General features: G+C 49.9%; 2 protein-coding genes across 6 annotated transcripts in view; one reads left to right on the forward strand and one right to left on the reverse strand.

Annotated features, from left to right (window-relative positions):
• The first annotated feature begins 1,430 nt into the window (after positions 1 to 1,430).
• TFR2 (transferrin receptor 2) lies at positions 1,431 to 21,375 on the forward strand. 3 transcript variants are annotated; one of them, XM_061589276.1, is made up of 19 exons: positions 1,431 to 1,521; positions 3,185 to 3,247; positions 3,396 to 3,621; positions 4,362 to 4,551; positions 7,636 to 7,776; positions 7,872 to 7,983; positions 8,492 to 8,614; positions 9,984 to 10,100; positions 10,364 to 10,503; positions 11,030 to 11,202; positions 11,566 to 11,685; positions 12,047 to 12,129; positions 13,289 to 13,352; positions 15,410 to 15,477; positions 15,809 to 15,885; positions 16,339 to 16,423; positions 17,935 to 18,162; positions 19,317 to 19,457; positions 20,242 to 21,375. In XM_061589276.1, exons 2-19 carry the CDS (start codon positions 3,215 to 3,217, stop codon positions 20,482 to 20,484), a joined length of 2,364 nt encoding a protein of 787 aa, XP_061445260.1. In that variant the 5' UTR covers positions 1,431 to 1,521; positions 3,185 to 3,214; the 3' UTR covers positions 20,485 to 21,375. The 3 variants fall into 3 exon arrangements, with proteins under 3 accessions (XP_061445260.1, XP_061445261.1, XP_061445262.1); XM_061589277.1 differs by having other exon boundaries at positions 20,246 to 20,360; XM_061589278.1 differs by lacking the exons at positions 1,431 to 1,521; positions 3,185 to 3,247; positions 3,396 to 3,621; positions 4,362 to 4,551 and adding an exon at positions 7,377 to 7,444.
• A 1,139-nt stretch (positions 21,376 to 22,514) lies between these two features.
• The window catches only part of LOC133366338 (phosphatidylinositol 4,5-bisphosphate 3-kinase catalytic subunit alpha isoform-like), a 32,771-nt gene continuing 28,895 nt past the window's right edge, over positions 22,515 to 26,390 (reverse strand). For 2 of the 3 annotated variants that reach the window (XM_061589348.1, XM_061589349.1), the window contains exons 21-23: positions 25,619 to 25,736; positions 25,315 to 25,466; positions 22,515 to 23,358 (exon numbers count right to left, since the gene is read on the reverse strand). In XM_061589348.1, coding sequence (XP_061445332.1) covers positions 23,073 to 23,358; positions 25,315 to 25,466; positions 25,619 to 25,736 — 556 coding nt within the window. In that variant the 3' untranslated portion in view covers positions 22,515 to 23,072. Of the gene's footprint in view, positions 23,359 to 25,314; positions 25,467 to 25,618; positions 25,737 to 26,390 lie in introns of those variants that run through there. The other variant, XM_061589350.1, reaches the window with a different exon arrangement.

A 26,390-nucleotide genomic window follows, 5' to 3' on the forward strand; every position in this document is an offset into this window, starting at 1 on the left:
TGGCTATGTAAGGTCGGAGGCAGTAAATACCTCTGAATACTAATTGCTGGGAATCGCAGGTGGGGACAGCACAGTTGCACTTGGGTCCTGCTGGTGGGCTTCCCTCTGGGGCACCTGGTTAGCCACAGTGAAAAGAGGATGCTAGCCTAGACAGGTCTTTGGCCTGACGCAGCTGCCGGCCTCTTCTGATGTTCTTAAGTTTTTATGCTGTGAGCCTGGGAGGTGGCATCTTGGGCAAGATGAGAGGGTAGAAGCCATCTGGACTCTGTTCTGCTCTGGCCCAGGGGAGCATCAAGAGCCCAACATGACCCAACCCCCTGCCCACTCCACCCACCCACAGAAGCCCAGACTGGCTCTGCAATATGGCTGAGAGCACCCACCGGAGGCAGCCCACCGCAAGTCTCTTGCCAGCCACTCAAGTTGCGTGTTGCTCGCGCGCAAGATATGGCATCTTCAGGTTCCCACGCAGGCATGCCGCCCTGGGCTCCTTGTGGGGGGGAAGGGCGGGATATAAACTGGACAACAACATTGTTTTAAATTTTTTAAAATTGTGTTTTTAATTTTTTTGTGTGTTTTAAAATTTGTATATTTGTTTTTAATGTTTTTAATTGCTGTAAACAGCCCAGAGAGCTTCGGCTATGGGGCGGTAAATAAATGTAATAAATAAATAAATAAAATGTGCGCACATATGGGCCAAAGTGGCACCCCTCTCAGAGCAAGGCACAGATTGAACTTCTTTAGACCTGGAAGCGGTTCTGAACGCCAAAGAATGGGCTAGCCAGGCACAAAAACAAAAAGCTATTATTTGATCTGGAGGAGAGCTTTGCACATACCATGGACTGCGAAAAAGACAAATAATTGGGTGTTAGAACAAATTAAACCAGAACTGTCACTAGAAGCTAAAATGATGCAACTGAGGTTATCATACTTTGGACACATCATGAGAAGACATGATTCACTAGAAAACACAATAATGCTTGGAAAAACAGAAGGGAGTAGAAGAAGAGGAAGGCCAAACAAGAGATAGACTGATTCCATAAAGGAAGCCACAGACCTGAACTTACAAGATCTGAACAGGGTGGTTCATGACAGATGCTCTTGGAGGTCACTGATTCAGAGGGTCGCCATAAGTCGTAGTCGACTTGGAGGCACATAACAACAACAAACTATTTGATCTGAGCTCCTTATTTGTAATACGCCCTTTATGAATGTAATGAAGTGTTGATAAAGACATTCACAAAGGCAAAAGTAGGGACGGGGGGTCAGGGAATGGGGCTGCTGGAGCAGGGGGACAACTACACACACACACACACACACAGTCCTCCCTGCCCCATAGCACCTATAGCTAAAAGTCACCTGGACTCTCTTCTCTGGGGCAGGGTTGAGTGACCTGGAAGTGTGGCCTGCAAGGGACAGAGGGAGGGAGGGAGGGAGGAGCGACCCAGAGGGTAGAGGGAAAGCGAGAAGGGCTAGACAAGAATCCAACACTGTCTCTGCAAAGCCGGCTATCCCCAAGAAGTGGTGAGTCTTTGGGGGCAGGGGGTGGATGGATGGAAGGTGAGGGAGGTCTTTGGAGTAGATGGCGGCTCGGTCCTCGGGAGGTCTGCAGTTACGACTGCTGTTTGCAAGGAGAAAGGGTTAAACGCCAGGATCTCAACGAAGTGACACGTCAGGGGATCGCTTTGGGGCACCCTTGGGCATGGCTGTCACCCAATGTCACCCTGCCACCCACATTCCCTATTGCAGCCTTCCCCAGCCTGGTGCCCTCCAGGTGTTTTGGACTACAACTCCCATTAATTAATTTCTCTCCTGACCTTCCTCCCGGCAGGAGCCCAGGGCGGCAAACAAAAGCAGTAAAAACACTTTAAAACATCATAGAAACAGACCTTAAAATACATTAAAACAAATGTTGGCAAAGGCTGCAGAAAGAGATGGCCAGAAAAACCCTGTTTTCATCTAGGGCAGCCTTCACCAACCTGGTGCCTCCCAGGTGTCTTGGACCACATCTCCCAGCAGCCCCAGCTGATGACAAGGAGACGTCGTGCTTTCAGTGTTGTGGGCCCAATGCTGTGGAACTCCCTCCCACTAGAAGTCAGACAGGCTCCGTCTCTGCTGAGTTTCAGGCACCTAATTAAAACAATTTTATTTCAGGAGGCCTTTGCAGCCTGAATGCTTCTCTGCCGTGTGTGTGTGTGTGTTAATTTTTTGCCATTCTTAAATTTTAAATTTCTTAGATTTCTTTTCTTTGGTGGTATGTTTTAAATTTTGTACATGGTACGTTTTTTAATCATACTGCAACCTGGGAGACCAGGGTTCGAATCCCCACATAGCCATGAAGTGCACTGGGTGACCTTGGGCCAGTAGCTGCCTCCCAGCCTCATAAAAACCCTATTCAGAGGGTCGCCATAAGTCAGAATCGACTTGAAGGCAGTACATGTACATGTAAGCTACTTTGAGACTTGGATGGCAAAAAATGGGACACAAACTTTTAAACAAATGGGAATTGTAGTCCAAGGTAGTTGGAGAGCACCACTTTGGCAAAGGCTGCTGTGGAGGCCTGGCTAAAGTGTTTCTGTTTATGGCGTTTTAATCTTGTGCATGTTTTAAGAATGTAGTGGGGGGAGCGCAACCGTTTGTTTCTTTGTTCTTGTTTTATACTGACTCCTAATTGACGGCACAAATTCTGAACGGCACAGCAGAGGGGCATAGAAAATGTTTTAATGAAATAAACGTTCCCCGGGGAAGGAACAGGCCCCCCTGGGCATATCCCACATCCATCCAGGGATTATCATCTCCAATGTGAGCAGGCTTAGCCCATCATTGGCGATCATTACCCCCATGGAGGGCTTTTTGAAATGACCAGGGAAAAACCTTCCACCCAAAAACTAAATGAAGTTGACGCTGGCGCTGACAGTGCAGGAGGAAATGTGTGGACAGAGAAGGGAGGGAAGATGGGTCCGTTAGGCCAACGTCAGTGCTGGGTGGGCTGCCTGCCTGGGCTGCCTGATAACAGCCCCCAAGGCAGAGTCCTTGATAATAATGCCTGGGCAGTCACGTCTGCAAAAGAGCAGGTGGGGGGGAGGGGGGAATGTCACGGCAGGGGATCACCCTGATAAACAGCGGGAGGGCTGCGGGGAACCTTATTTCACACTCGCAGGAGTTTGCTGTTTGTCCTTCTCTGCAGAGCAAGGACTGTGTGGGACCGAAGGGCCACATGGATTTTTGGAGATCCCAGCTGCAGAACATGGTAAGGCAGGGGCTGAAATGCCAGCGACAACCCGCTGGTCCTGGGGATGCGCCCTCAGTCCTGCCCCACATGCCGCCAGCCCCCTTTACTGACTGGACGTCCCTCCCTGCTCTCTCCCCCCCCTCCCCCATGCTCCATCCCACCCCAGAGGAACAAGAAGCCGGCTCGGCGATCCTACACCATCTACCGCAACATGGCCGAGGGCGATGGAGAGCTGGAAGCAGAGGGGCTGCAGATGAAGGTTGTGGAGGCCCAGGGGCCCGTGGCTGCCAGTGGCAACGAGAAGTGGGAGGCAGTGGCACAATGCCCGTGGAAGGCTCCTGGGAAGGCTGTGGTGTACCTGGCGCTGGTGGGACTCCTTGTCTTCGTGGCAGGTGAGGGGAGTCACATCTGAACCCTTCCTCATGTCTGGACAGACACAACCCCAGGGCTCATCGCAGGCTCTGTGCTCCCTGGGGTTATTATGAGGAACATAAGAAGAGCCCGGCTGTTGGGCCAGGCCAAAGGGGGCCCCTCTAGTCCAGCCTCCTGCTCTCACAGTGGCCAACCAGTTGCCCCAAATGGGAAGCCCAAAAGCAGGACCGGAGCGCAAGAGCGCTCTCTTCTCCCTCTGTCATAATAGTAGATCCCAGCGGGGGTTGTCCGCTGAAGCTGAAGGGTGGGAGATTCAAGACAGATGAGAGGAAGGACATCTTGGCACAGCACGTGGAACTCACAGTGCGTGGAACTCACAGCCACAAGATCTGCTGCTGGCTTGGATTAATTTCGAAGGGAATTTAGACACACTCATTTAACAACAGTCAGTCAGGGCCTCCAGGTATCCCTCCCTTTGAATCTCTAGCCAAACCTTCCAGGTTTAAATTTGGGTCCACGCAGCCACTCACAGCCTTGAGACCCCATAGGAACCTAAGAAGACCCTGCTGGGTCAGGCCAGTGGCCCATCCAGTCCTGCATCCTGTTCTCACAGTGGCCAGCCAGATGCCCTTTATGGGAAGCCCACAAGCAGGACCGGAGCTCAAGGCCCCATTGCCTCATCACCCTACCCTTTGCCTCGTGACCCTGCCCTCTGGTCTAAACGCAGGCCATTTTAAACCCTGCTCTTTGGTCTTCTCAGCTTTCCTCCTGGGGTACGTCTCGTCCCGGGGGTCTTCTTGTCCAGTCTGTGGAGACTTCCTGGCAATAGCCAATGATGAAAATGCACACGAGGCAGAGGACGGCCAGAGAGCGGCTCGCATGTACTGGGCTGACTTGCGGGAGATGTTTCAGAAGTACCTCAATGAGGAGAAGATTGAGAAGACCATCAGGTGACCTTCTCCCCCCGCTTCCATTTGTGGAAAGGGCCTGGGACAAATGGGGTGGGGTGTCAGGGCACAGGACTGCAGGGTGTCTTGCAGAGGGTGCACAGGGGAATGTCCCACAAATAAGCACGGGGTACGTTCCAGTGGGAACAGGGGCACTGCAAGATTGTGCAATGCCCCAATTTTTTCAAGGGGGCAGTGCAGGAGAATTTCCTCATGGATCATGTCCGTGATGGGTCACCCCTAGGGATGGAAAGATCTGTCCATTTCGATTCTCTCATTTTTCCAGTCTAAAATTTGGTTGCCTATATTTCTGCAGCAATTTGCAGGGTTTTTTTTTAAAAAAAAGCCCTCATGAAAATTCTCCAGCATTTTAGTAAGAATTTCTCCTACTAAACACATTTTTGTATGCAGTTTTGACTAATGTACATGTTTTTGCAAGCAAATACAGCTGCAGCACTAGGGGGACTGGAGAAGACCTGCCCTCAGAGTGAGTATCTGAGCAACTGGTGCTTACTTGCTCACTTCTCTGGATTGCTGACTCTTGAGACAGCTGAAGTCCCTAGTAAGTGTTTCACGGACTGGGACCTCCTGCTTAACCCTGACTCCAGAGAGAGGCTGCAGTCAACCTTGCAGCCTCTTGCATCAACTCCTGGTTGAGTCAGGGGGCACAAAAGCCCAGCTGCCCTTGGGCAGCGGGTCTGCTGCTGGTGGGGTCGCCACCAAAGGGGTGACACCAAAGGGGCTTGCCCTTTGGGTCTCGGCTTAGGGAGTCCCAAGGGCAAGGGCACTACCCCCTTCTATTTTTATAGAGAGGGTATATGGCGCATGTGTAGTTCCTGCGCAGGGGGAGACCCTGTGCAGTGAACTGAATGATAGGAGAAAGTCGCCAGATGCCTTCAGAGTGAGCATCTGCAACTGGCAGAAGGCTGGCCCTCCCTGGGTGTGAGATGGGGGGAAGTAGATGTGCCCTGTGTGAAAAATATTGAGTGGGTCTGGCTGTTCCCAATTCTCGCAGAGGCCTATTTGGATAATTGGCACAGGTAGGTTTTGTTGGTGGGCTCTTGTTGGGTCCATATCAAGTGTTTGGGAGGAGTCATAGTAAGGAGGGACATGGGTGATGCCACCCCAATTTCTTTGATCATGGGAGAGGGAGGTATGGCCATAGGGAGGTGGTGAACTGCCATAGAAAGCAAGGGCAAGGCTATCTGTGCCTTGTTCCTCGCTCCCACTCCTCTCATGGATGGGTTCCTCGTTGCTCATATGCTGTGCCCAATGGCTTGTGTGTGTTGATGTTTAACGCCAGACCAGTACACAATAAGACCACACTCATCCATGATTTGATCATGGATGAAGGTGCCAGTTTTGTGTGCTTTATCAAGACCTGAATGGGTGAGCTGGGAGGAGTTCATCTGACCCAGCTTTCCCCACCTGGATACATGAAGCCCTTGGGAGTGGTCATCAGGAGATTTGGGGTGAGGTGTCAGCAGTACGCTGGTAATACCGAGCTCTGTTTCTCCGTAACATCTGAATCGGGAGAGACCCTGCAAGCCCTGGACCGCTGCCTGGACTCGGTGGTGGGCTGGATAAGGGCCAATAAACTGACCCTGAATCCTAGGAAGATGGATTGGTGGTGCTCAAGTTTGGATAATTGGTCAGTTGCCTGCTTTGGATGGGTTCACACTCCCTCTGAAAGAGCAGGTCTGTGGGTGCTCCTGGATCCATCTTGGAGGCTCAGGTGATCTCAGTGGCTAGAAGTGCCTTTTACCAGCTTCGGCTATTAAGACAGCTGTGGCCATTTCTGGATTGGGATAGCCTGACCACTGTTGTCCACGCACTGATAACCTCCAGACTGGATTACTATAATGCGCTCTATGTGGGGCTACCCTTGAAGCTGGTCCGGAAGCTGCGGCTGGTGCAAAATGCGGTGATGAGACTCACTGGGGCAGCGTATGGCCAACATGTCACCCTGCTCCTGAAAGAATTGCACTGGCTGCCTGTTTGCTACCAGGCCAAGTTCAAGGTTCTAGTTTTGGTGTACAAAGCCCTGTACAGCTTGGGACCAGGATACCTGAAAGACCATCTTACCCCTTATATACCCCGTCGATCACTGCTTTCTGCAGATGAGGGCCACCTGCAGATGCCATCTTATCAGAAGGTCTGTTCCGCACAACATAGGAAATGGACCCTTAGTGTGGTGGCACTGACCCTTTGGAATTCCCTCCCCTTAAATATTAGACAGGCACCATCTCTGTTATCTTTCCAGCACCTACTGAAGACCTTCCTCGTTCAACAAGCCTTTTAAGTAGAGCTAGTCTGTGTCTGTGTTGGAATTACTTTTTAATATGTTTTTAACCCTTTCTTAAAAAATAGATGTTGTTAAAGCTTTTTAAAAATGTTTTTAAAGATGTTTTGTTTTTATATTTTTTAATGCTGGTTTTGTTTTAATATGTTCTAAAGTCTGTTTTTATGATGTGTTAAAGTGTTTTTAGTGCTTTTTGTTTACCGCCCTGGCTCCTACTGGGAGAAAGGGCGGGATATAAATCTAATAAATAATAATAATAATATATTCTAATATAATGCATTTTGGTATGTTATTTTCACCAATATATTTATTTTTATGCCCACTTTCTCCCTAATATATGCATATTTGCAAACGTTGCTTATTTGGAGAGAGCTGCATTGCAAAATTCAGATAAATGCAAATTTCAAAGGATAGCTGTGTTTTGGTTCACATATTGTTTCAGAAAGTGCAAATGTGATAACTTTGGCTTTAAATTGACCTGAATTGAATTTCTCCCCTATCTCTAGTCACATCTCTCTCCTTATCTGATGCTTTCGATAGTTCCCGAATTTCATTGCAAATGGGTCGCTGCTGGCTCCTGGGTTGCTGCAAAGGGTAGGACGGGTGACGGGAAGTTGTCAGGAGGAACCTTGGGTGAGATTAGTAAGAGACAGCATTCACCCTCTGAAGGGTAGGATTCCTCAGTTTGCACACAGACACCCCTCCTCCCTTTGTGATAGCTGCACCCTTTCGTGATTACCTGTTTCAGTGTGTCTGTCTGTCTGTCTCTCCCACTCCTTGCACAGAAAAATGAGTGAGTCCCCCCACCCGCCCGGCTCACCTCGCCTGGACACTCTCTCCCGCCATGTCCTCAGTGCCTTCAACTCATTTGGCCTGGACCACAGCTGGACCGACAGCCATTATGTAGGGCTGCAACGCCCCGACCGGTCAGTGGAGGACCTGGAGGGGGGCAGGCACTGGGAAGAGGTTGTTTTGGCGTGGGTCTCAGTGTCTTTCAGCACCTTCTGTCCTGCTCCTTCAGGCTACACCCCAATTTTCTACACCGAGTGGACACCAGTGGCATTGTGCTGGAGAAGTTGCCTCTGGAGGACCCAGAGGTCTACTGTCCCTACAGTGCTTCCGGTACAGTCACGGTAATGAGCTTAAAGTCCGCGGCATTCCTTCTCTGCCCAGGAGAGACAGAAGGACAGGGAGATAGATTGTTGTAATTCTACCTCTGGCCACTAGATGGGGACCTAGTTACATCCAACACTAATGACCCTGAATTTTAATTTGCCAGTTAAAAAAGATGGGTGCTTTTAAAGGGGAAGAACATTAAAAGCACAAATTTATTTACTTATTATTTATTTTAAATAGATGCTCTAATTAAGTTCTCAGAACAAAAAAAAATACAAATAGAATAAAACAGGCCAATAGCAAAAACATATTTTTAAAAGTAGCATAAAAGCAAATAGCAAACAAAAGAGCTGGAAGCCCTTTACCTGGTGCCAAAATGGCATTGAGGCAGATGTCAAAGTGAGAGGTCATGATTTATGTGTTACCTTTCTGTCCCCTCTCAAGTGTCTGGGGACGACTGGCTTTTCCCCATTTCTGAAATCTGCCTGCCTTTCTGAGCCTTCCACCCCACTGTCTGTCCTATAGGGAGGACTGGTCTTTGCCAACTATGGGCGCAGAGAGGACTTTGCAGTGTTGAAGCAGCACGGCGTGAACCCCCGGGGCCACCTCATCATTGTGCGCATTGGGGAAATCAGCTACGCTGAGAAGGTGAGGCTGGACTCCCAAGTGAAACCTTCCATGAAAGGATTTCAGCCAGCCAGGGGTGGGGAGCATCTGTGGCTGTCCTCCAGATATTCTTGGACTACAACTCCCAGCAGTCCGAGCGCCTAGGCTGATGATGTCTAGACATTTTTGTTTAGGAAGGCTTTCCCTGAGGTGTAGCCCTGTCATTAATGGTTATGTTGGAATATCAGTCATATCTGATGAAATTGTTGTGATGTTTTTGGAAATTGGAAGGATTTGTGTGGGTGATTATATTGTTTTTTTGAGTTTGTTGAATTGATTTTATTGTTTTTACAGCTTGTGTTTGGGTTTCTTATTCCGCTTTTATCTTGCATGCTGCTTTGATGGTTTTCTGCTGTGAAGTGATCTGTGGGCTGTATTCAGCTAAGTTCTACTCAGAGGAGACATGTTGAAATGAGTGAATCAAAGTTAGTCATGTCTATTAATTTCAGTGGGTCTACTCTAAGTAGGACTAGCACTGAATGTTACCCTATGAAAATGGAAATGGACTGCCTTCAAGTCGTTTCCAACTTATGGCGACCCTATGAATAGGGTTTTCCTGGTAAGTGGTATTCAGAGGGGGTTCACCATTGCCTTCCTCTGGGGCTGAGAGGCAGCGACTGGCCCAAGGTCACCCAGTGAGCTTCATGACTATGTTGGGATTCGAACCCTGGTCTCCCAGGTCGTAGTCCAACACCTTAACCACTGCGCCACACTGGCTCATCATCGTCATCACCAGGGATGAAGGGAGTGCTTGCCCAGCAGCATCTTAAGGGCCACAGGGATAGCCCCACTGATTCAGGCTAATGAGTGTAAATGCGGTGGTAACAAAAATGCAAGATTTCTTTGGGTGAGAAAAATGTCTTCTAGATTCAAGGTGACTGCAGATTGGGGGAACAGGTTTCAATGGCCCTTAAGGAAGTGAATGATGTAGTTTGGTTGGATTGGGAGGAAAGGAAGGCGTGAGTGATGGATATAATGGACTGTAATGTTGCCTCTCGCCACCAGGTGGCAGCATGGCTGAGCTCAGAAACAGTGCCCACAATATTAACATGCCTGTCAAAAAAGATGGCTGCCTTAAAGGGAAAGGAAATAATAACGCCATTGGGAGAAGTGCATTAGAACAGCAGGGGCTGAAAGTCAGAACAGAGCTTGGAAGAGTTACTTTTTTAATCTCCTATCAGCCGCAGCCAGCATGGCCACTGGATTGGGCTGATGGGAGTTGTAGTTCAAAAAAGTAACTTTGCCAAGCTCTGAGTCAGAGCATGTGGCTTCTTTGTGGGGAGAGGGATGTTGCAGGTTCAGTCGAAGAGGCACCCAGTGTTCTGGAACTCCTGAGCTCTCTTTGTCCCAGGTGGCTAACGCAGAGGCCTCGCAAGCCAAAGGTGTTCTCATTTACCCAGATCCTGCTGACGTCCCACAAGATCCCCGCAAACTGGGGCTGTCCCCAAACACGAGCATTTACGGGCATGTGAGTAGGGGCTGTGCTGGGATCGTGGGAGAAAGCCGGGCTGTGTGCTTGCATAGGGAGAGCCCGGCTGGCTGGATCAGAGCAAAGCTGGGGGCCCCTGGTCCAGCATCCTCTTCCACAGTGGCCAGCCAGACACCTCCAGGCCATGACAGCAGTAGCCCTCTCCCATTGCCTCTTTCAGAGGCAGACTGCTTCTGGACATGGAGGCTCCATGGAGCTGTCATGGCTAAGGGTACTCTCTCTTTCCCCTTTCACGCTTGCAGGTCCACATGGGAGCTGGAGACCCCTACAGCCCGGGCTTCCCTTCCTTCAACCACACCCAGTTTCCTCCAATACAATCCTCAGGGCTCCCCTCCATCCCTGCACAGCCCATCAGCGCCAATGTGGCCGCCCACCTGCTCAAGTGAGTTAGATGAGTGGAGGGGGGGTTCCCTTGGGGCATGGGGTTTGGGAAATGGGTCAGAACAGGGCTGGGAGGACGTCAGGCCCGGGAGCTGAATGTGGCCCCCCAGTCTGGCCCCCAGGACTCTTCCTGGGCCATCCCCCTGCCCTGCACGAACTCCCTTTGGCATCCTCCACAGGGGCTCTTGCCTGGCTGGAGGGCGGTTGGAGGGGCGGTGTGAGTTGGGGGTGGAGATACATTTGGAACTGTGCAAAGGCAAGACAGCCACATCCGTTGCTTTGCCTGCTTTTGTGCATCTGGCACCCACCTGCCACTGGCCCCCAGAAGGGGATGCGCCTTCACGCGGAAAAAGATCCCGCACCTCTGGGTTAGAAGAACAGGAGGACAAACCAAGGAAGCCTAGACAGACACCCAGCATCTCTGGAATAAGCCTAAGGTCCTGTGGGGCACAGCGCGCTGGTCTCTCCTGGCCTTTCTTAAAAGATCATCTGCTGATCCCCACGGCCTCTTCTTCTCCTCCTTTCAGGCAGCTGACGGGCCCCACTGCCCCACTGGCCTGGAAGGGGCGCCTCCCTAATGTGCAGTACCACTTTGGCTCTGGGGTTCCCGGTTTTCAGTTACAGCTGGGAGTTCAGAACCAAAAACAGTCCGTGATGATCAGCAACATCTTTGGGTGCATCGAGGGTAGATTTGAGCCAGGTAGGTAGATGGGACTTGGGGAAGGGTCTCCTGGGTGCGATGGGTGGTCAAAAGTCCTGCGTTTTCTGAAATTAGATGTTTATTTATTTATGATATTTATTAGTTGCTTTTTTCCAAAATGAAACTCAAAGCGACTTATAAAAAATATATCTCAAAAACATATACAGAATAAAGATAACAGTACAAAAGCATACCAAGCAAAACTTAATACAGTAAAGAGAGCAATCCGATAAAGATCGCAACACACAATACGATAGATACAGTATTTGGGAAGCGGGAGGGGGAACTGCATGATCTGTGGAGTTGATGCAAAGGAAGGGTTTCTTTCCATGTTAGCAACCATGGATTATTCCCACCCCTTAGATCATTATCTCATTGTGGGGGCCCAACGGGATTCTCTGGGACCAGGAGCTGCCCGTTCCGGAGTGGGCACAGCCATCTTGCTGGAACTAGCCCGGACATTTGCAGCCATGGTGCGAAATGGTAAGGGGGAGGGGGGAGGGGAGGCACAGCTGAGTTGTGTAGTAAGAGGGCTCACTCCACGTGGCTGACAGGACGGGGGACAAAGGGATAGATTGAAATGGCAAGCCTTTGTTTTGACCACAGCTGAACTACAAAAAACATAACGGAAGTGGAATATCAGTGATGGCTGCCTTAAAGGGATGATAGTAAATACACAATTGTGAGAGTGTGTGTGTGTGTGTGTGTGTGTGTGAGAGAGAGAGAGAGAGAGAGAGAGAGAGAGAGATGGACAAGGAACCTGGATGTTATGGCTTTAATGTTTTGGAAGCAGCAGTGCCACTTTCGTTCAAGCCCCATCTCTCTTCCCCTTCCACCAACTTAGGATTCCAACTACGAAGAAGTTTGCTGTTTGCGAGTTGGGATGCTGGTGATTTTGGCAGTGTGGGCTCCACTGAGTGGCTTGAGGTGAGCAAGATGTGTGATGAGCTGGACATTTCAAAGAGAAAAGGGCCCCCAGGCACCTGGGGGTGTTTAGGGGGCATGGTTTGAAATGGGAACTCTGGGAGGGAACATGGCCAGAGTAGGGGCCCACAAATTCAGTCAAGGGAGAGGGCCTTTCAGTTGTGGCTCCCCTCTGTGGAATGCTGTCCCCAGCGAGGTCCGCCTGGTGCCTTCCTTGACATCTTTTTGGTGCCATGAAAAGAGTTCCCCTTTCCCCCAGGCATTTGATAGACGGAGATGATGTTGCCTGTGATCTGTATGCTGCCCAAGCTTCTTGTGGCTGCATGGGAATTGGGGTTGTTGTGTTATGGTTTCGTTTTCATAATGTGATACATTTGTTTTTTGTTTTTCACGTTGTAACCCACTTGGAGAAATAATAATAATAATAATAATAAATAATTAAAGATTCTCCTGCCGAGCCTCTCTCCTCCTCTCTCAGCTGTTCTGTGGAGCTAACAAGGGTGAGTCCCTGCTCCTGCTCCCAGTTCAGAGGAGGGCTCTGGTGTCGCAATCAAGATCCCTCCCCCTTATGGAAGAAGGATGAGGGTCAGGGCTGAGCAGAAATGTTGATGGGCTGAACAAAGGGAAGAATCCTGGCTGGAACCCTGAACCACACCAGCGATGCTGGCAGGGGGATTCTGCCTGGCTTCCCTGCTCAGAAGCCCCCTCCCCCTCTTTTGGTTATGACGGGGAGAATTTTGATTCAGATCCCATTTAAATGTGAGCATACCTAATTCACACTTTTTGAAACCATCTGTGAACTGAAACACAGCCACTTTCTGAAATTCGCAGTTCTCCAGTCAAGTAATGTGTTCAGAAATGTGCCTATCAATGTGCCTATCAATGACTCTGCTAGTGAAAACAACATACCTTAGGGAACATTGCTTTGCAAAAATGTGTGTGTGAGGCAAAACGGCATGCAGACGAAATTTGCACCCAAATGCTGGTGAATTTGCAAGATGACTTAAAAAGAAAGCCGTAAACTGATGGGGAAAAGTGGAAAAAGAAGAAAGGGAGAGGACGCCAAACTGACAAGTGCGCCCTCCCCTACTTGGGGTGGAGGGTCTTCTTGGCCTGCCTCCTGGCTTCCCCCTCCCTTAAATCCCCTCTCCTTTCTTTCCAGGGGTATCTCACTATGCTGCATCTGAAGGCTGCTGCTTATGTCAGCCTAGACAATGTCGTTCTGGGTGAGTAGGGAAGAGTTGGTGGGCCCACAGTGCAAGTCCCGGAGGGGGATTTAGGAAGGGTTCCATCTTTTTGAGCAGCATAGATGTGGAGTCAGGACTCCTGCATTCGCTGAGGGACAAGAGGGGTCTAGAGCGGCCTCCCACAACCTGGTGCCCTCCAGATGCTGCTGGTCTCCTACAGCTCCTATCATCCCTGAAACCTGGCTGCTGGGGCTGCTGGGAACTGGAGTCCAGTGACCCAGGGAGGAGTGAGGCAGCCTCCTGCAATAATGCATGGTGCGGGGGTTGGGAAAGAGGAGAACTCTTTTCAGCCCAAGGGCCACATTCCCCATACAGAACCTGCCAGGGGCCATATGCTTGTGGTGGGCAGGGCCAGAGGCAAAGTGGGTGGAGCAGTGGACATATTCCAGCCAGGAGGAAGTCTGGCTTTTCTCCATCTCTCCATCCTTCACCTGGGCAGACAAGAGGCCCCATCGCAGTTCAAAGACACATGGAGGCAAAAGCATCCCAGGCAGGTGCAAGGCAGGCCCAGTGAGGGGGTGTTGCCTGGGGAAGAGGCACTGGCTAGGGAGAGTCCTGAGGACCAACTAGAGAGGCACAAAGGGCCGCATTCAGACCCTAGGCCTGCAGGTCCCCATCCTTGTGGCAATGTCCTGCCACTGGCCAGCTTCAGACATTTGACTGGAGATACAGAAGCAGCTCGTGTCTGTTGAGAAATATTGAAAGACAGGATCAGACCTTCAGACAGAGGATGCACACACACCAGACGTTTCAAGGACCCCCCCCCAAAAAACAAAAGATCCTGGGGACTGCAGTGTGTTACTTTTTCCTGCAGGGCAGAATCAAACTCTGGGATTCACTCCCACAGGGGGCACCAACTTGGAGGGCTTTTAAAGAGGATTAGACAAATCAGTGGAGGGGAAGAGGCTCTCAGTGGCCATGATGGCTTGGCCTTCAGGGTCAGAAGCAGCTTCTGAATACCAGTTGCTGGAACCCACAGGCAGGGGGAGAGCTCTGTTGCCAGCAGGTCCTGCCTGTGGGCCTCTTCCCAATGGGGCATGATATATTATTTATTTATTTATTTATTTATTTAATTTATTAGTCGCCCATCTGGCTGGTTGTCCAGCCACTCTGATCTGGCAGACCCCTCCATGGGCCTCACTTGGTCTGAACCGGCAGGCTTGTCTTCAGTTCTGAAGGGTGCTGGGAACTTTAGCTTTATGAGGGGGAAAACTGAGTTCCCAGGTTTCTTTCGTGATGCGTATGGGGTGGGGGAAGCACTTTATTTATTTATTTGAGATATTTCTATCCCACCCTTCTACCCTATAGGGCACTCAGGGCGGCTTACAAAAATAAAATCAAACATGTGCATAATAAAATTGTAAACAGTAAAATCACAACATTCAAATAAATTAAAATACAAAAATACAATTAAAATACATAGAATACAATATATGTATGTGTATATATATATATATATATATAAACACATATATACATATATATAGGGATTGGTACTAAAGGGACTACAAAGGTAAAGTTTAACGTAGAAGGCATAAAATCAGCTTTAAATGTAGGGCGTGTACACAGCAAGAGAGAAAACCACTTTCTCCCAGCTCCCAGTTTCCAGTGGTGGGGGAGAGGGAAGGAATGAGGTAACACAGAGAGAAGGGCTTCTGCTCCACCCAAAACCCAAAACTAGATGGCAGAGAGAAATGGAGGAGCCAGAGAGGTGCATCGGAAACTACCTTCTGCTGAGTCAGTCCACTGGTGTCCATCTAGTGCAGTACTGCAGACACGGACTGGCAGCAGCTCTTCATGGTTTCAGGCAAGGGGCATTCCCAGCCCCACTGGGAGATGCCGTGGAACCTGGGACCTTCTGCATGCAAAGTAGGGCTCTGCCACTGAGCCGCAAACCCTTCCAAGGGGAGCCAAGAGGAGCTGGCCTTTTGCAAGAGAGAGGTGTGGGGGCAGGAGATGTGGGAGGAGAAAACGGGGCAGAGAAGTGGGGACTAGAACCTTGACACTTGCACTGAGTGCTACTCTGCTCTCTCCAGGAGATGACAAATTCTTCGCCAAGACCAGCCCTGCCCTTGTCGGCCTCATTGAAAGCATCATCAGGCAGGTGAGCTGAGCCCCCTCTAGGACTCCTGGGGAAGAAGCAGTGAGGCAGGGAGCCTGCGGGGTTTCCCTGGGAGGGGAATAGGGTGGTACAGAAAGATTATAGCAGCAGGAGGGCAGGGGGTCAAGATGGATGAGTCCAGAGGTGCCTGGGATGCGGTGGGAAGCCAGAACTCCTGGGTTCTCTGAACAGAGATAGGAACTAGGCATTGTTACAGTGTAGAGATGGCCATTCAAGCTTTAGTTAATTCTCTGGGCTACGGGTTCAGGGGAGAGGTTTGATGCTTTGGCTTCAGGTCAAAGGTCAGCATTTACCCTCCATCTCTTTCCTGCAGGTTGACAGCCCTAGCCGCAGTGGGCAGAGCATCTTCGACCAAGTGACAGAGCAGGGTCAACGCTGGGAGACTGAGGTGTAAGAGCTCCGAGTCTTGGCCTTTCACTTCCCCTTCCTATTCTTCGTGCTTTTGACCTCCTCTCTCCGATCCCCTTCCTTTTAACCCTCCAACTGCCCTTCTTTTCTTCCTCCTAGTTGAGCCAGCGCTAAGCCCTGAAATCCATCTCCAGTGCTGATTCTAGAACCTAGAAAATAATGTTAAACCAAAAAAGCACCTCTGAACGTATACAGAATAACCAGACCCACCACCGCACCAGAAACTGTTGGGTTTTGACTTTGTATGAGTCATGCTGCAAATGGAGTAGCAACATGGCTGTCAAAAAGATGGCTGCCTTAAAGGAGATGGGAATAAATGTACCATACAGCACAAAGAGGGACAACATTCCCACACAATATCTCTCCCCTTATTTCCCCTCCCCTCTGTTTTATAGTTTTAACACCTTTGTTTCTTAAATCTCCCCTTTATGTCAGAATCCGCCCCCTTCCCATGGACAGCAGTGCCTTCGCTTTCACCTCCTTTGGGGGCGTCCCTGCTGTGGAATTCTCCTTCGCAGAGGTGAGAGCCCCTTCCCTTCCCTTTCCGCATTGAGCAGGGGGCTGGTCTTGATGGCCTTATAGGCCTCTTCAAACTCTACTATTCTATGATTCTGTGATTCTTAGTTCAGCATCCATCAGGGTAGGAAACATGGACTATGGGGGAACTGGAATGTCTTGCCACAAAATCCTCATCTCCCCCATTGCCTCTCCCCTGCGGCGCTGAAACAAATTACCAGCGTGACTTCACTCTTGTAAATGTGCCGCGTTTGTGAGCTCTCTGGATTTCTAAGGGCTCCTCCAGATGGCTGTTTCTTGGCAGCAAGCATCCTGCAATGTGTCACTGACACAGCAATGGTGCATTTGTGGTGGATTTATGCTGGACTGTCCACACATTGCCCCACTTTATTTGTCGTCCTGCTATGCTTCTCCAGTGGTACCTCATGATTACCATCTGGAGGGGCTCCCTCATGCTATAACACAACAGAAGTGGGACCAAAAAAAACCCCTCAGTCGGAACATTTGTGGTATGAAAAGTTACAGGATTTTGGCAAGAAGCTATGAGACATAACCAGGAAAGGGGCCCTCGCTCAGTGGCAGAGCAGGGCTGGGCCTGCAGAGGGTTCAGCCCCTGATGGTATCTCCAGGGAGGGCTGGGAGAGGCTCCTGCCTGAAACTCTGGGAGCTGCTGCCAGTCAGTGTAGACAATACTGAGCTAGATGGTCTGACTTGGTATAAGGCAGTTTCCTGTGATCCTAAGATCCTGTGACATGCACTGACCGGAAGCGAAGCAGTATGTCCGTCCCGGAACTTTTGTAGGTATTGAAAACCGGATGTCCCGATTTGTCATGCATAATAAAAAGGCCATGTGGAAGAGCCCTTTGAAAAAGGAGGCAAGATAGTGCAGAACAAAATTCTTCTTATTTATTTTATTTATCATTTGATTCATATCCCGCCCTTCCTCCCAGCAGGAGCCCAGGGTGGCAAACAAAAGCACTAAAAACACTTTAAAGCGTCATAAAAACAGACCTTAAAATACATTAAAACAAAGCAACTTTAAAAACACTTTTTAAAAAAGCTTTAAAGACATCTTAAAAAAAAGATTTTTTTTAAGGGTTAAAAACATATTAAAAAGCAATTCCAACACAGATGCAGACTGGGGTAAGGTCTCAACAGGCTTGTTGAACGAGGAAGGTCTTTAATAGGCGCCGAAAAGATAACATGTTGGACCAGCCACCTGTTCGTCCAGTTTTAGACTTCCTGGAGCTTTGGGGAAGGGCTGCAGCTCGGTGGCAAAGCGTGCAGAAGATCCCAGGTTCAATTCAACCACCACCGTTGTGCCAGCATTCCAAGGTATAGCTGGGAGAGACTCCCTGTCCAGAATCCTGGAGAGTCACTGCCAGTCAGTGTAGCCAATACTGAGCTAGACAGAGCAGTGGTCTGACTCAATGGGAGGCGGCTCCCATGTCCCTCAGCCTCCTCCCATGTCCTTGTGTTTAACCAACATCCTCTGACCTGACTCTCTGCCCGCAGGACTCTCGCTGCTACCCGTTCCTCAACACTATGGCGGACACCTATGATAACCTTAACCGGGCTCTCTACGGGCGCCTTCCCGCAGTGGCGAAGACTGTGGCTGAAGTTGTGGGTCACCTGTTGATCAAGCTGACTCATGATGACCTCCTTCCCCTTGACTACTGGTGCTACGGGGATGTCCTCTTGCAACACATTGCTCGCTTCAATGACTACGCCGCACAGCTGAAGGTAAGCGACTGAAATTTGCCTGAGGACGGGGAGGGAGACCCTGTGGAGATTCCTAGAGGTCTACAGCAGTAATATATTACAATACTAGCAGCCTTGTACCTGCTATTGCTCAGGAATGCCAAGGAACCAAAAAGGTTCAGTCCACCGTCTTGATTCAAAATGGTGCCCAGTTGTATCCAAAAACCTGTGTAGGAGTCATCATGCAAAATCTGGTTACAATATCTTAAGAGGTGCCCAAATGCATAGTGAACAGACAGACAACTTTCCAAAATATGTAGTAGCTAATGAATTTGGCTTCCTTAACAAGAGCTCCACCAGATCGTATTTTCACACACTCCTAGCTGCGCCTTGCAGGACATAGAGAAGATGGAAAGTGGACCCAGATAAATGCACTTCCACCACTGACCCCCTTGAGACCCCCTTGTGCACCCCCCTTTCCATCCTGGCATACCTTCTCAGAGACTTCAGGAAGGGCCAAAGCTCAGTGGTGGAGAACTTGCTTTGCATGCAGAAGGTCACAGATTCAATTGGCATCCCCAGGTTGGGCTGAGAAAAGCTCCTTGCGGAAACCCTGGAGTACTGCTGCCAGTCAGAGCAGACAATACTGAGCTAGATGACGGATCAGGGGTGTCACGCAGCATAAGGTGGCTTCCTGCGTTCCTCTATCTTCCCCCCCTTCTCCCTAGCAGCCATTTGAATCACCACCTGGCCAGCAGCCCCACCAGGGTCTGTGGGGATCACACCTGATCTTCCAAACGTGAAACAGCACCATCTAGCAGCTTAAATGTGCAATTGCAGCCTTGAACGCTAGACCTTCGTTATGGAAGTTCTTGTTCCTCAACCCCCCCCCCCCGTACACCTTCTGGCCCACCCACCCTTGGCCTGTTGTTTGGGGTGGGTTGTGTGGCCTGCAAGCCTCCCTGCCTTCACCCTTGTCTCAAAACCCTGCACTAGAACCAGTACTGTATAAAATCGAATGTGCCGTGGGTGCCAGCACAAAATGGCTCCCATGGGATGCAAAAAAAAAAAAAGAGGGGATGGTACCAATCAGTACCATCACAAAAGAAGCCCTGGGCTAGCACCTCCCGTTCTTCCCGGGGGCTTAAGCTTCCTCAGCCCTGCCGTCTCGCGTTCTCTCCTTCCCCCCTCTCAAGAGCCACGGGCTGACCCTCCAGTGGATGTACTCGGCCAGAGGCGATTACACGCGGGCAGCGGACAAGCTGCGCAAGGACATCTACAGCTCCGAGGAACATAATGAGAGGCTCTTGCGAATGTATAATGTGCGCATTATGCGGGTGAGGAGAAACAGCGGATTCAGGGGGGCACAGGGAGCACATGCCAGTCTTTGTCCTTATCTGCCCCCCCAAAAAATAGCACAGATTTTACACATGAATGTTATCTGAGTGTGTGTATGCCCCAGAACTATTGACCTAGAGCAGGGAAGAGAAACCATGAGGCCAGGGGCCAAATGTGGCCCTCCAGATCTCTCTCTGGCCCTTGTGACTCTCCAGGCCACACCGCTCACAGGCTCCTCCTTGAATTTTTTTTGACTGGTTGGAATGAGTCCTTGAACTCTCATAACGCCTCTTGCTGGCCTATGGACAGAGGTGTGTTTGTGTGAAGAAATGACCTTTACTGCTGTGCCTCCCTTTTGCCTCTGACCCTGCCACCCCCCACACCTTCAGTGTGGCCCTCAGGCTGAAAATGGCTCTCCAGAGCAATTGCCCACTTAATGCTTCCCTTTTCCACTTGCAGTGGGTGTGTGGGGGGGGGCTGAATGGGAAGGAGATGTCCAGGCATGTTCTGCTGTCTGTGCAGGCTTCGCCCTCAGAGCCTTGTTAGTGCAAGTGCAGACCAAGAGGGTTTTAGTTATTCTGGACACATTGATCTGGAATTAAAGGGAGCAACCTCTGACAGGCGGAGCGTCTGTGCTCTGCTTCCTCCTCTGTGGTGTGCAAAGCTCCCCTAAATATCACAGATCCACCAGCTCCTTCCCCCCCCCACGTGCTTGATTTGGGGTACAGCGCTGTTGACTTTGGCTGTCTGTGCTCTGCTCATGGCTCTCCTTCTCTGCCCCAGGTAGAATTCTACTTCCTCTCTCAGTATGTAGCGGTCACAGAGACCCCATTTCGGCACATCTTGCATGGCCGGGGGCCCCACACGCTCAAGGCCCTGCTAGAGCACGTCAGCCTCTTGCGGGAGGCCCCCGAGAGCTTTGACGAAGTCCTCTTCCGCAGGCAGCTGGCCCTCGTCACATGGACCCTGCAAGGGGCAGCCAACGCCCTGAGCGGGGACGTCTGGAATATCGATAACAACTTCTGACCGACAAAGACTTAGGACGGGTCCCTCTCACTCCTGAAATGAACTTTGTACACCTTGGAAATGTGCCAAAATGTTAAAAAACCTAAATCCGAAGCATGAAGTTTCAGAAATGTTCAGAATCACCTCTCTCCCCCACCGCCCCCGAATCTTCTAGACTCTAACAGCATCCATTACATTGGGAATGTTGCAACGCAGTTCAATTTTGCAGAAAATACATTTAAATTTGCGCCAGCAGATTCTAGAATTGCACGTACGCACACATGCACAATTTGTTTCAGTTCTAACGCCTCTTCCGTACCTTACTTTCCGTCCCGCCCTTGACCCTTTCCATGCCCATTTCTAATTTATCAGTGGCAAGGCTCACTATGAATTCTTCATGTATTGCCATGCAATAGGATAACATGCTGTAGTTGCATTTCCCCTACTTAATTACCCCACTTTGTTAATTACCTCCTTATTCCTTTCCCCGCCCTCTAATTTATCAGCAGCAGTGTCTGCTATAAATTGAATTGATTTATTGCTATGTAATAGAGCAAAATCCTGTACTTAACTTGTACCTTTTATTTGGCAATTGTTTTAATTGTTCTGAATCTGAGCTCCCTCGCTTAATTATTCATCAGTTCCACTGATGACTATAAGCTAGCCTTTGCCTACCTGGCAGTGCACCTTGCAGATGTTTTGGACCACAACTCCCATCAGCCCTCAGCCATTACAGCTGTGTGATGCTGAGGCTGATGGGAGTTGTAGCCCCAGACATCTGGAGGGTACCCGTTTGGCGAAGGGTGCCATAAGTGTTTATTGCTATGCGATATGATGAAAATCTACCTGACCTCACTAATAAGCCTTGTTAATTTGTCAGTGGCAAAGACCACTATAAATTATTTCTTGTTACATTTGTGTGATTATTTCTCCTCCTCCCTCATTATCCAGCTAATCATGCAAGCGCACTGATAACAGACAGGCCCTGGGTCAGAGGCCCCCTTAAAACAGAGCAAGCGGCTTTATCCCGGGGTGCCATAACGATGCAACGTATCCCTCATAGGTATCTCTCCAGGGATCCATGAATCCCACCCACCAGAAATAAACAAGTCTCTATGACTATTCATAAGAGACTGACAGAGAGCTGAGCTGAGCTGGGGGGGGGGCTGCCTGATCTCACCAATGCAGTAGTGTAGATTCCGAGTTCAGAGTTCGCAACTTTCCCCCATGAATTAGGACTCTGAGTTCCACCTGGGCTTCTCTGAAGCAAAATGTCAGTTGCATAATCAGGGCGCTAACCCACTTTCGATAGCCTGCTTGCCTTATCACCATCTATATCATTTGTGTACTTGTTCGGGCTGTCTAATAACACAACCTTTCCCAACCTGATCCACTCCAGATGTTTGGATCACAGCTGAGCTGGCTGGGGGCTGATAGGAGCTGTGGTCCAAAACGTCTGGAGGGCACCTGGTTGGCAAAGGCTGCACTGACACAGCAACAAGGGCTGTATCCCAGCCCCACCACACCTGTGTGTGAGAAGAAAAGCAGAAGTGTTTGGGGGTTGTTCAGTTTAACAAAAAGGCAGATGACTGACAGGCCATGACAGTGGGCTATAACATTATTGAGGGGGGGGTTCCTCCTCCCCTGAATCTCCCATCATTATTAGGACATGGGGTCATACAATGAACGTTTTGCCCAAGAGACTCAGGACAGGCCAAAGGGAGGCCCTTCTCCCACACAACACAGAGAATTAACTCAAGGGATCTGTTTGCACACGCTGAGTTATACAGTTCCTCCATCTTTGTAATCCAAGTTGAATCGTCATTATTAGTAGTGGTAGCAGTAGTTTCCATTTCCAGTCAAGACTCTCTCTTTTTAAAATTTTTATTTGGGAAAAAAAACAGTGAAAATAACAACTTTATTGTTTGCTTTTCCTTTCCAACTCTGGACATTTTTCAAGTATTGTCACTCCCTCTTTCTGCCTGTTTCCCCAACAGTGAAAGCCCCCTCCCCCCCAAAAAAACCCCACACTCTTCCCTCCCCACCTCCCATCCTCCTTCCCATCTTCTTCCAGGGGACTCCAAGGAGGTGAAGGGGAGGTGCAATTCAAGTATATAAATCATCTGCCCAGAGGGCCAGGGAGGCTGGTTCCTATTTTAGCCCAAAAAACGAAAAACAGGAAGAGAATTTCCATTTGATGAAGGGGGGGGGGAGAACACACACACATACACACACACTCTTCTGGGGGGAAAGAGGTTCCATTTTTACACCTTGCTCCCTCCTACCTCCAGAAGGCAACTGGGAGGCTGGGTGCCTGGGTCCCATTTCACGCTCCCCAACCTCTCTTGGCCATGGATGCCTTAACCCGGGGGGTGGGGAGGACACTCTCCCCTCCCTTTCCTCCCTCCTTGCCTTCTCCAGGCTCACCAGCGCTCCCGGATCCTTCCTGTTGGTCCCAAGAGAGAATCAGGAACCCGATTGCCTAAGTTAACATGGGGCTGTTCCCCTGCTTCCGCGCTGGCAAGGAGGTGGTAGCCTGACGACGCTCAGCCTCTCCCGCCGGCTTGGAGGGCTCCCATTTTCTCTCCCCTGGTGGTGGAGAGTTCTTGTCAGTCGTGGCTCGCCTCGCTCAAGGGCATGTGCCGGATGGTGTGGAAGATCCAGTCCATCTTGGTGGTCCACCCGCCGTGGTGGGCCTCGTTCATTTGCTTGGTGAAGTATTCCAGGGCCTCCTGCTCGGACTTGTCCAGAGCCAGTGTCTTGCGCAGGTAGGCCACGTCATCAAAGGACTGGAGCTCTGGCATGCCTGAGCCCAGCATCATGGAGAAGAGGTTGATCAGCAGATTGGCATGCTGGCGGATGGTCAGGTAGGCTTTGTAGCACATCTCCTGGAACCTGGAGGCAGGGAGTAGCCGGTGGATGGCTTAGGCAAGGAGACAGGGTGGGCCAGGACCCCCTGGGCTTCCCTTATTTATTTATTGTATTTGTATACTGCCCCATAGCCAAAGCTCTCTGGGGTAGAACAAGGGGGAAAGTCTAGGCCAGTCTTTGCCGACAGTGAGAGGTGGCTGGACTACAAGTCCCATCAGCCCTAGCCAACACAATTGTGGGAGTTGTAGTCCAGCAAACTCTCACAGTCGGCAAAGGTTGGTCTACTAGACACTTACTTTAAAAAACAGGAGGGTCTCCTCATTGGAAAACATCATACATACATGTATGCATCTTCCTCTTGAGGATCGAGGCCAGGGAGCGGACAGGTTCTGCTAGCCAGAAGGTGGGGAGGGGATTGTAACTGGCAGGGCACCTATGGCATCATGGACCACCCATCTCCCCAGAGCAGTTTTAAAAACTTAAAAAGCAAATGATTCTGTTAAACAAAAACAAAGTCAAAAAGAACTGGAAACCAAATCAGGTATGGTGCAACAGTTCAAGCATATCAGTGGGAATACACTGCTTTCATGCAAAACTTTGAAAGCGGCCCAGGGAAGCGCATGGAGGAATCAGCGAGAAAACGGATGTTTGCTGGAGACTGTGAGCTGCATAGTAGAGGATGTTCCTCAAAAAGCAGGGTGCACATTCGTAAATAAATAAAATGAAGTAAGGTGGGCATATGTGTCGTTTGAAGAGAGCAGACCCACTCCACCTGCAGCAGGGGAACCTCACTGGGCCCTACTGCAGAATTCGCTCCCACAGGAGAGGGTGCTGGCCACCACCTTGGATGGCCGCAAAAGGTGACTAGGCCAATTCATGGAGGATAAGGCTGTCTGTGGCTACTAGCCATGATGACTATCTCCTGTCTTCACTGTTAGAGGCAGTAAATGTCTCTGAATGCCACTTGCTGGAAATCACAAGTGACAAGAGTGGGCTTTCCACTAGGGGGCTGGTTGGCCACTGTGAGAATAGGAGGCTGGACTAGATGGGGGGGTCCCCTTTGGCCTGATCCAGCAGCCCGGGCTTATGTCCTTGGCTCAAATATATAAGTACACAAACAATGCTTTTAAGGGGAAAAAATTAAAGTTCCCAGGGAAGGATAGGAAAGAGGAGCCAAATCAGTGAAGAAAACCAACATTTGCTGGGAAGGCTGCTCTGTGTGTGTGTGTGTGGGGGGGAAGCACGATGGCTCCTGAACACAGCATAAGAACACGAGAACATAAGAAGAGCCTGCTGGATCGGGTCAGTGGCCCATCTAGTCCAGCATCCTGTTTCTCACAGTGGCCAAACAGATGCCCATTATGGGAAGGCCACAAGCAGGAACTGAGCGCAACAGCAAATCCCCCCAACTATGGCGGCAGAGCACAGCCATCCTGGCTAGTAGCCACTGAGAGCCTTCTCTTCCATGGATTTAACTAATCCTCTTTTAAAGCCCTCCAAGTTGGGGGCCATCCCTGCCTCTTGGGAGAGCAAATTCCATACCTTAACTATGCGCTGAGTAAAGAAGCGCTTCCTTTTGTCTGTCCTGAATCTCCCAACATTCAGCTACATTGGATGTCCACAAGTTCTCGTGCTATGAGAGAGGGAGAAGAGCTTTTCTCTGTCCACCTTCTCCGTGCGCCATGCATAATTTTATATACTTCTTTCATGTCACCTCTTCCTCGCCTTTTCTCTCAATGAAAGAGCCCCCAATGCTGCAGAAGCTATGACATTTGGATTCTTGAAAAGGGAAAGGGGGAGCCGAAGTGTCTGTGTTTTTGGGGACGGACATTTAATGGGTTAAGGAGCCAGGATTCCTAGATTTTTAGTAGTGCTGGTGATTCAAAAGAGTGTCTAATTTACTTTTTTTTGGGGGGGGAGGGAGGGAAGGATGGCCCAGCAACCCATAAGGCGATGTGCTCAAGTCTTCTCAATCCCTACCTCTCAAACTCTTTGGTCTTGGTACATTCCTGGACCCCTTTGCTGATGACGATCAGGAAGTCCTGAGTGAGGACGAAGGGGACTCGTTCCCGCTTGTACCCAAATTTCTTCTTCTTGTGGTCCAGGAAATGCCCAAAGTCGATATGGAACAGCTGGGGCGGGGGGGGAGGGAGAAGAGCAAGTGGAGAGGGTGTGGGGGGGAAGGGGGTGGCATTCAGAGAAAAGAGAGTAGAATTTGTCACTATCTCGTCTTCCTGGGGGGTGGGGGCTAGGGAAGTGTGTGTCTGCATGGGAAACCACTCACCTGGCCATCATCTTTGACCATGATGTTACTGTTGTGCCGGTCTCCAATGCCAAGGATAAAGGTGGCAACACAATAGCCGGCACAGGAGCGCGTGAAGAGGTCAATGGCTGCATCGTAGCTGAATCCAAGAAGGGAAAAATGTTTGCAGCACAAAGGGCTTTGCTGAGCGCATCACGCACCAGGAACTCACACCCACATACACACAACCCCATCCACATCATCCCACCCTGTCTCTACAGACCCTCTTCGGTGTTAAGGTCAGGCGGAGGGGGGGAGGTCTTGGTAGTTCCACCACCTTGGAAGTTGGGGGGGGGAGGCATTCTCTGTGGCAGCCCCTAAACTGCAGGATTCCCTTGCCACAGAGCTGTGCTGGGCAAATTCTTTGTATTGCTTTCGTGCTGAAGACACACCTCTTTGCTCTGGCTCACAATGGACATATATATCTTAGGAATCAGCTATTCTTATTCATTAGTCACTTGTTACCTGAAGGTCTCCAAGTGACTTACAACATTGCTAAAAGACCAAAAACAAAATAAGAAAACAACCCCCACCCCCATACTGCCACAGAAGTCTTTGGCAGCACGCTAATCCAAGCAACATTGTCTCAATCTATCAAATGCCTCAGAAAAATGTATAAGTCTTTACCTGGCACCAAAAAGATGTCAATGAAGGCACCAGGTGAACCTCGTCGGGGGGAACATTCCACAGATGGGAAGCCACAAGTGAGTATTATATATTGAATATTAAATTGACTATAACTTGTTTTAAACTG

This window comes from Rhineura floridana, chromosome 11 (assembly GCF_030035675.1).
Source record: "Rhineura floridana isolate rRhiFlo1 chromosome 11, rRhiFlo1.hap2, whole genome shotgun sequence".
NCBI lineage: Eukaryota > Metazoa > Chordata > Lepidosauria > Squamata > Rhineuridae > Rhineura > Rhineura floridana.

What these genes read in the sequence shown, in the direction of transcription:
- TFR2 (XM_061589276.1), top strand. Translation starts at nt 3,215, where the DNA reads ATGGATTTTTGGAGATCCCAGCTGCAGAACATG. An exon ending in CGAGGGTAGATTTGAGCCAG is followed by an intron (nt 11,203 to 11,565) that starts GTAGGTAGATGG and finishes CCCACCCCTTAG; the next exon opens with ATCATTATCTCATTGTGGGG. An exon ending in GCTCCACTGAGTGGCTTGAG is followed by an intron (nt 12,130 to 13,288) that starts GTGAGCAAGATG and finishes CTTTCTTTCCAG; the next exon opens with GGGTATCTCACTATGCTGCA.